We start from the raw sequence: 10,050 nt of genomic DNA, 5'->3' as shown, positions 1-10,050 counted from the left end.
GCGCCGGACCGCCGACTAATAATAATAGTTATGTATTCTTAGAGCATCTTAATGGTGTTTGCTATAATCGTTGGCTAAATGAGATTCGTAAGATATTAGTTAAATTTGTTGAACCTATAAGACATTTTGCTTCAATGATATTGGCTATATTGGTTGACTATAATTTAAAAATAATATGTTATTAATATTTTAGATTGTAAAAATAGAATATATCAGTTCAATATGATAATAAATGATGTGCAATCTTCCTACAGATCTGTAGAGGTTCGACAAATTTAACCATCCATAGATGTTGGCTAAAATTATAAACAACAGTTAGTTTTTCAAGCTGTTAGACTAAATTTTTTATTTTTAGTATGTCACCTCACCTATTTAGCTAAAAGTTTTCAATGGTTGGAGATGCTCTTAGCCGCCTACTTTAACATGTGTCAAAATTTATTTTGCTTGCGTAATTCGACCCTCAACAACTCGAATAATACTTCAGGACAATTATGAAGAATGTGATAACATATTAATTTAGTCAATTTTTTTAGTATTGGCTATATTTGTTTATACTCTGAAATCTGCACGAAGATGTCATATTACGAATTATTATAAAATAATGATATATTTTATTAAAGTAATAATAACATAAAATTTTATTAAGATGTAATTTATTTGATCAAAAAAAAGATGTAATTTAATTTGCTACGATCTATCTAATACATTAAAACGAAGCAAATAACCTCTGCCGAAAGCACCATTTCCGCTTAAGCTTCCCCGTTCCCCTTCCTTTCTGTATAAACATAGATGTGTCATGAATGCTACGTAATATACATTTTATTAATATTTTTTTCCCAAAATGTTCATAGCGTATAATTTAATTCATTACTTACGAATTTAAAACGATACTATTACTTTATTTAAATAAGTCGATGCATCAAAACAAATGTCGTAGTAGGGTCACTACAGTCATCATTTGCATCCTGAATTCAGTTTAACGAGGACAGTTGTTCAATTATTTGATCACACTCAAACATGCTCCACTGCTCGTTTTGTTCAGACTTCAGATAGTCCTTTTTACCGTCGCAGATAAAAATCGCCAGCTCGCTAAATAATTTGGCTAAATTAGAAGAATTAAAGGTCTTGATAAAAAAAAGAAAAGAAAAAAAAGAGAAGAATTAAAGGAAATATAAGTTTTTTGTTCTATATAAAAGTTTAGCACAATTTTACAAAACAAATTCATAGTACCAACTTATAAAACATCCACGTGATTGAATATATATTAAATGTTCTGGTTAATGGTAGACTGTCAAACTCGATTGAGACGTCACAAAAATAATTAATCACATTTATTATTATTTCAACTAAATTTAATTTTTATCGTAATCAGTGGAATTTAAAATGATGGAGATAATAAATTTCTTTGATATCAAACAAAAAACATAATTGTTGTCCCAGTTCAAAAAAAAAACATGATTGTTGTCGAATCAATGATAAATTAATCGTTAATAATAAAAATCATTTTTATTCGAATCAGTTATAATTGACTCTAGTATGCGTTTTCAAATATTCTTACTTGTAGTTGTAACCCATTTTTGTACGATGGAAATCGGTGAATTTTTCTTTTATCCTACCGAATTCAATCATGAAATGTCTAAAGTCCACCGATTTGCTATTATGAAAAATGCACAGCTAGAATTAGCTACTCTTTTGACAGTAATATAATTACATGTAGCAATGATACCAATTTTCGCTCAAAAACTCATGTTGAAAAAAAATTACTTTTCAGATTATATATATAAAAAAAAACAGTCATCAAAGTAATTAATTACCTGATTCCTCCAAAAATAATATTTCTACCGATACTTTTCCTGACAATAATATAATTTTAAATCATACTCTAAAACAAGTAATTTTTTTTTCAGCACATCAATTTTTAACATTACTCACGATAAATACATATATGCATATTTATTATTGTCTATGCTCTTGATGACTTGTTATCCTTTTCCATTGTTTACTCCTACACTGAGCCCCTCGTTAGTGTTCAGAAGTTGCAGAAAGCTCAATTGACGTGACATAAAATACAATATCCAGCCAGCCTATTCAGAAAATATTAGTACTGCATGAGAGTCCAAATAAATTCATATAATTAAAATTCTTACAATTTTCTGAACCATTCTGTGTGTATTCAAAGTAGTGAGCTGTTTCATTTTTCATGAATAATACAGAAGTAATAATTCGGTACACAAATTTATGAATACTGTAGGACCCGAACAGAGGTGAGGTCTCTTTTCGAGATCTGGTGAAATGTTACTTCAGAATCTTACTCTCATTTTCTCACATATTTGGAAGGTGCTAACATGTGATACAATATATATCATTGAATTCGCCCAATTAAGCACAATAATTTAATATTTGTTCGTGTTAACTGGGCCAATATTTTTGTATTAACTGTAGGTTTATATTGTGTAAAACTATTTTATATAGTTTTAGGGGAACATTTTACTTATCTAAAAATAAGTGTCATTTTAATTTATTCATATAATTTAATTTAAGATTTAAGAGGGTATTACTTTTTAATATAAAATTTTCTATTTTCTTTTGCTTAATATTTTAGTTCTAATTGTAAATATGATTATATATATATATATATATATATATATATATATTCATGAAAATAAAAAAAATTATATATATAAATATATATATATATATAAGTTACATTTTTTACATGTTAAAATAGGCGAAACTTAACAAGATGCATGGATAGGACTCTTCTATTTTCTATATTGTTAATTTTGGAGAACGGATCTTGACAGTCTCATATAAATATAGTTTAATAAATTATTTTAATTTCTAATATTTACAAAAAATAAATTTAGAAATAAATTATAAGAATATATTTTATATACATTTTAAAACGCATATCAACTTGATTTAAAAAAAAACACATATCAACTAATAAATAAAAACCGTAAAAAACCAAAATTTTTATTATACATGTGGACAAATAGACTAGTATAATCCAGAAGAGTTTGAAAACAAGAAGTGTCATATCCCTCTCAGAGATTATCCCTGTGAATCAGTTTTCACTGACTTTCGAACAAAACCAAAAGAGTTGATTAAAGTATTGCCTGGCATGCACCATTGCACCTTCCTCCTCCAGTTTACATGTGCACATTGCTTAAATCTCACTGAAACATACTTATATATATGGCCACCTATCGTTGTTGAAAGCGTCAATCTCCGTACGCGAATATATTAATTAGTTACTAAATCATATCTCAACGTCGACTTCAATAACTTGTCTAATCTATTGTTCATAAAAGACAAGCTGACGGTGCAAGTCTTCTGATTAATCATTTTATAACCATCCAATAAATTTATTCTTCTTAATTATGCTTGGTGTGGTCATATCCATCCGCAATCAAAACTAATTGGTGAGAGGACATATTAGAAATCGAAACAGTTTCGATTAACCCATCAAATTTTGTGAGAGATTTTGATAAATGTGAAATTTTTAGTTAAATTACAATGCGTATAAATTAAAAACCGAAACTAATCGATTAACTTGCTGATTCAAGAATTATCATAAATTTATCATAAATAACTTTCTTTTTACTTAAATCAGAATATAATCGATAAATTTGTTTCTTCATCTCTACACTAGCAAATAAATTAAAAGCTGGCTTTCACACCTCTTGTTTGGAGAGTGCAAGTAAGACAACAAAAACACCTCCACACTTGCTTGCTCCTTCACCAATAATTCCTCTCTTCTTCCATCTCCCATAACCAACACATTCCCAAACCTAGCTATCTAAACCAACCTAAAATGCCAAGAACATTGGGAAGAAACCTCCAAATGTGCTTCCCCAAGATCATCTATCCACCACCCCCTCAAAAATCCATCAAAAAATTAAACCCTCAAGAAAAAACCAACCCTAACCCTAGCACTCTCTCCTCAATCCTCATCAAGAACTTCAACTCCCTCTACCAATCCGAAGACTCCGACACTACCCCACCCGACTTCGCCGCCGTCTACGCCTCCCAACGCTTCTTCTTCTCCTCCCCGGGCCACTCCAACTCCATCATCGACTCCGCCACATCATCATTATCACTATCACCATCATCATCATCATCGTCGACGAACACTTGTTCGTCGACTAGGGCTGACAATGTGGTGGTCGATGGCTGCGTGGCTACACCGACATTGTCGCCCGACCCTTACGTGGACTTCCGGCGGTCCATGCAGGAGATGGTGGAGGCGCGTGAGCTGGGGGACGTTAGGGCTAATTGGGAGGACTTGCACGAGCTTCTCACGTGCTATCTTTCGCTAAACCCTAGGAGCATGCACAAGTTTATTGTAGGGGCATTTGCTGACCTGCTCGTCAGTCTCTTGAATCCGGCCGGCCCCGGTCGGGATTAGCGTGCGATTCCGGTCGGTTTTATATCATAAACCGCCGGAAACGGCGGTTCAGTGGTGGCTTTCTAGTAGTGTGCAAGTATATATAATTAACATTCAATTACTAATTGATTATTGTCGGTAGTTACTAGTTATATATGATTTGATGAGTCAATATACAATGTATCGACATTGATACTCTCTAGTACTGGCTCGATGGTTATGTTCCGGCTAAATTTTAATAATTAATTATAATTTTTTATCATCGATGTAATTAAAAAAGTTCTTTAATATTCTAACTAGTGAAGTCCATACTGCCATTATTTTAATTTCGACGGCACTTTTCGAAAAAGAAAAAAAAATCGATAACAGAGCGAGAAATAGATAACGTAAACTTGTAAGCAAATTAGTGTCCATTGTTAATCTTGAAACTCGTAAAACTTGTATATATGTTCATGCTTTATAATTTTTGCTGTGATACCATATTAAGTGACCAATTCTACTAAAAACCTCAGACAGTGTTAGGAGGAGAGCTTACCAGGATCATATTCTAACAATGGTCTACCGCCTGCATATAAAAAAATTTGAATTTTATCTTTTCGCTGTAGAAAATAGCAGATAGATTGTTGTATTGACATGACTTATTTATAGTTGCTTAAAACTAACTATGGGCTTGTATGGCAGTAATGCAGTCTGTTGATTCCAATTGTCAGTGGACAAGTACTATAACTCTATAAGTGAGGTTAAATGAGTGGCTAGTGGACACTTAAGAAACAATTAGTGTATGTATTTAAATACTTAAAATAATAAAATATTGGAGTGTCATAGCTAATCAGGGTTGAGTATCTTTCTGGTCCAGACAAGGTTAGTGGATCCCGAGTCCCCATCCAGACAAAATTACGGGATCTTTGATTTTGTTTCATTTCATAGTCATGCATATTATCTATAGAATATGATGGTTCATTGATTTGTGCCTGTGAGGATTGGAATAAGCTTTATAAGTTAAGTAGTTGATTGTTCTGATTTTGGACATCCAGCTGTCGTGGTGTAGTGGTTATCACGTTTGCTTTACACGCAAAAGGCCCCCAGTTCGATCCTGGGCGATAGCATTGTTTTTATGTTTTCTTCATCAACATCGAGCTCGCTACAGTTCCCAGTTTGAACCTGAGCAAAATATACCATTACTGTAAAAATAGTTTTAAAATGAGAACTTTCTCAAAAAGTAAATAAAATGTATATTTTTCAGGAAAAAATGTTATATAATCAAAAATGATGATATCTAAATGGATCTGCTTACCACAGAACATAGAAAACTAAAAAGGAATTTGAAAGAGAAGTTCTATAATTCTGTGATATGAAGTTTAACCAAACTAAAGACGAGACAATCTCATGGACTAATTCGCTTTGCTAAACTAAATACACAATGCAAATACTTGGCTACCACAGTAATGTAAAATCATAGAGGTGAAAATGCTACAACATGATACAAATTGGTCACCGGATTCTAACAAGATAAAATTACAAATACCCGGCTGCTCTTCTCATTCTGCCATTAGCAACACAACTTGCATATAGTTCAATTCACGAACATGTTCAATTCATCAAATTTATAGAGAGACTACTCTTCATACAAATTGTGCAAAGCAGAAAGTAAACCACTGAAACTAACAAACATTACTGTCATGAACATAGAATTGAGCAAAATTTAGCTGACAGCTCGAAGCCTTATCAAACAACAAAGTGAACGATCAGAAGTTCGGAGCTTACTATTACGGGCCTAGAACAACCTAAAGGCCAAAAATCCAAAGATGCTACCAAAACATAAAAAACTTAAATAGTCTAGAATTTCCCCCAAACTGAACAATCTGCCAGAACTGCTTGAGAATGGAGCATGTTTATCTCTTCTTAGACACACCAACAGTCTTTCCCCTTCGTCCTGTAGTCTTAGTGTGCTGTCCACGTACTCGAAGACCCCAGTAGTGACGGAGACCACGATGGTTCCTGTAAAAATGAATAGCAGTAAATTTTAAAATTGTTTTCAGTAATTTACGGTTTTAATTAAGCAGACTAGGGTGATGAACTGTAGCTAGCACATCAAAAGAAACACTGGAGAAAGGTCGCACCTGATTTTCTTCAGGCGCTCAAGATCATCCCTCAGTTTCATGTCCAGTGCATTGGATGTCACCTGAGAGAACTTTCCATCCTTGTAATCCTTCTTCCTGTTCAGGAACCAGTCTGGGATCTTGAACTGTCGAGGATTGGCAACGATGGTCATCAAACTGTCAATTTCAGCAGATGAAAGTTCACCAGCCCTGCAAGAAGTTCAAAATTCAATGGGAGACTATCTTATAAGGTCTATACCAGAAGGAAAAACCAGCTAAATATGCAAAAAAAGAAGTTATTTTTTATGAAAGGATTACAGGAATTTACAAGTTATGGGACACGAATGACGATATAAGCATTAAGGGACAATTTTCAACAGGAAAAACATTAAATATGAAAAATACCACTATGATTTTGTAAGCAAATAAAAATACATTTGTTAAGCGAAACCCCCAAGTCTTCTTTTTCTTATTAAATATGGACACACACAATGCCACATAAGAATTACCCTCTGTGTGTTGCAAACGTTGGTTATAACAAGTACTAACTACCCCACGAAGCAATACATAAGCTCAAAACAGGCTTAATACAATATGTGTGCTCCCCAACAACTTTGCACCTAAAAACATTATTATCCCCATTGTCCTAAGAGTTAAGAAAAATTCACTAATTTCACTTGTGATTTAATTAAATGATTTCAGAATCAACAGTAGTACCATTATGTGAATGCAGAAAATACATATTGATCAAATTGACTTGTTATAAACCAAGTATTATTTATCTTAACACGGAATATATAATCAACAAATATTAAAATAATCTGGGTAAATATTTGAAGGACACGGGAAATTCACTTATTAATAATAGAACTTTAAATTCACTTATTACTAACAGAACTTTAAATTCACTTAGTCAAACCTACTCCCTCTGTGCCAACTATTTCTTTACACTTTCTTTTTTGGGATGTATCTTCCAATTCTTCAAATTTCAAAACTTACCGAAAATACTAAAATTTAATAAAATAAAAATCACCTACGCACACTACTTTATTCCACTATACTCACTTTATACATTAATAATAAATCGGTCTCACCACTATACTCATTTTAATACTTTTTATCTCTTACTTAACTTTTGTTTACAAATGGATTGGGCATGGAGATGAAAACAAATTAATAAAATAGTGACAAGGAGAAAGAAAAGTGGGTAAAGAGCTCAAATACATTGATATCTAATGTATAAAGTGGGTATAGTGGAGGAAAGCAGTGGATGTAATTAATTTTTGTATTATAATATTTCACTAGATTTGGTCAATTTGAAATGTAAAAAATTGGAAAGGACATTCCAAAAAGAAAAATGTAAAAAAATGGTTGGGACAAAGAGAATATCATGTTAACACTGCTTAAACGACCAACTACTACAAAATTAATGTCTCTGATTAACAACAATACTTGTTAGAGACACAAGTCGCACATCAATCAAAACCACATACAAAACGATTCAACATTGCAAAAAAAAAAAAAAAACCAATGAATTGTCACAACACACTACATCAAAACATCAAACTAATAACAACATTAAACATCGTAATATCCCACCTAATACAAGTTGCAGCTTAAAACAGAAAGCTAAACACATTTAACAAACACTTTGATCAACATTCAAGTTCCACAACCAATTCAAATTCCTAAAGCAATGTTATCAAACGCTAGCAACATTTGATATCGTAACACCTAATTACAACCACCACAAGTCCAACTAACACGCATTATTTAACACTCTATACAAACTATGTTATTGACGTTCGATTTCTGCCTTGTTCAACTATTCAGCTTCCAATGCGTATTAATAAAACACATTCGATAAGCCTTTGTCCCATTCAATTCTATACAATTTTTTCCACTGCTCGACACGCACTTTAATGCTCCTATAATGTATAGTTCTATAATTTATTCTTAAAATTTTCTTTTTTTGACTAAAAGTTTTAACATTTTAATTTTTATTCAGAGTAGTTATAGAACTATATTTTACATAAGCATTAAAGTCCGTGCCAAATCCCCATCCGACACATTCTCCTATCCAATTCCACCTCAAGTAACTAGAACACATTCGAAAATCAAACCATAACAACATTCCACAACCACCGCCACAACTCCCAATCATACCGAATTATTTAACCGACTTAACAAACTGCTAACCAACACTCAACTTACTGAAACAAACTAAACCGCCATAAATAACAGAAAACTACCTCTTGTTCATATCCACGTCAGCTTTCTTGCAAACAATGTTCGCGAAACGGCGACCGATACCTTTGATCGAAGTCAAAGCAAACATGATCTTCTGCTTCCCATCCACATTCGTGTTCTGAATACGCAGAATGTGTTGAAAATCCTCATTTGCTACGAGCGACTGAATTAGAAAAAGAAATAATAAATTAATTGAAATTGAAATAGTTGAATTGATTTACTTAAATTGATTTAGAGATTTAATTTACCATTGTTGCCGGAGATTGAGAATTTCAGGCGCCGGACGGCCGTAGGTGTGAATCGCAAATGAAGTCGCGGCTAGGGTTTGGTTAAATGAGGGTGTGATTGTGTGTATACAGAGGTACTATTATACTCCGTCCATCCCAAATTAAATGGCGGCACACCATTTAAGGGTCACATTTAAAGTTCATTGACCGCATAGATACGTGATTTATTTTTAAAATTTTATTTTTGCAAATAAAAATTAAAATATGAAATTTTCATTTATAAAAAAAAAATAAAAAAATAAATTTCAGAAGTAGAAAGTTACGTGCCCAAAGTCAACGGGGACATCTAATTTGGGATGGAGGTAGTAATGTTTACGAGAAAATTCCATTTTTCATATATTTTCATTTTTTGTGATTTAATTTGTATACATATGTTTTTCTAGAAATTTTTTTACAATCGGGGAGCAGAATTAATAAATTGATATGTCGATTTATGATTTATTCATTATTACTTATCGGGAAAAAATTCTTATCATTAATATGAATTTTTATGAATATATCATTTCGTGTATTTCCAAAATTTTCACTCAAAAATTCAAAATATGTTTATAGAAATAATTTATCTGTGAATTTTTGAATAAATTAAAAAAATTGATGAATCAATATCAAATTTTCAAATTTAATTAAAAAAATTTAGAAGAATGGTTGTGAAAAATAAGAGGGTGGAATTGTATTATGATTTTTATTGACTTTTAAAATGTAGGTGTATTCAATTAAGATTTTTAAATACTCTTTAAAAGTAAGGAGGTATTGTATCGGGATTTTTAAAAAGTCTTTCAAAGTTTGAGGTATTGAATTACAACTTTTAAAGAGTTATCAAAAATCGGTTGTTATTCAATGTATCAATGATTTTGGTGGAAAAATACAATTGATAGACTTTTAATGACTTTTCATGACAAACTATATATATTTTTTCAGAAAATTGTCAGGCCATTATTGAAAATATTTGACATGACTTTATCTTCTCTCAATAAACCAGTCGTTTTTCCTTTAAACAAGATCAAACCCAGAACCCCGTCCTTGT

General features: G+C 31.9%; 2 protein-coding genes and 1 non-coding gene across 3 annotated transcripts; 2 read left to right on the top strand and 1 right to left on the bottom strand.

The window, feature by feature from the left end:
* The first annotated feature begins 3,817 nt into the window (after nt 1-3,817).
* On the top strand, nt 3,818-4,411 carry LOC108213408 (transcription repressor OFP12). Its single transcript, XM_017385196.2, has one exon. The coding sequence runs from the start codon at nt 3,818-3,820 to the stop codon at nt 4,409-4,411; it is 594 nt and encodes a 197-aa protein (XP_017240685.1).
* Nucleotides 4,412-5,423: 1,012 nt separating this feature from the next.
* On the top strand, nt 5,424-5,496 carry TRNAV-UAC (transfer RNA valine (anticodon UAC)). Its single transcript has one exon. It is a non-coding gene; the product is annotated as a tRNA-Val (tRNA).
* Nucleotides 5,497-5,959: 463 nt separating this feature from the next.
* LOC108211462 (small ribosomal subunit protein uS13z/uS13y/uS13x) lies at nt 5,960-9,129 on the bottom strand. Its single transcript, XM_017383067.2, has 4 exons — nt 8,988-9,129; nt 8,742-8,902; nt 6,511-6,699; nt 5,960-6,388 (listed from the first exon to the last, which is right to left on the bottom strand). Exons 1-4 carry the CDS (start codon nt 8,988-8,990, stop codon nt 6,283-6,285), a joined length of 459 nt encoding a protein of 152 aa, XP_017238556.1. The 5' UTR covers nt 8,991-9,129; the 3' UTR covers nt 5,960-6,282.
* Between the last annotated feature and the right edge of the window lie 921 nt (nt 9,130-10,050).

The sequence above is a fragment of the Daucus carota genome, chromosome 3 (genome assembly GCF_001625215.2).
Source record: "Daucus carota subsp. sativus chromosome 3, DH1 v3.0, whole genome shotgun sequence".
In the NCBI taxonomy this organism is placed as follows: Eukaryota; Viridiplantae; Streptophyta; class Magnoliopsida; order Apiales; family Apiaceae; genus Daucus; species Daucus carota.
Note: the sequence above shows the minus strand (reverse complement) of the source record. Positions and strands in the feature narration are given on the sequence as shown.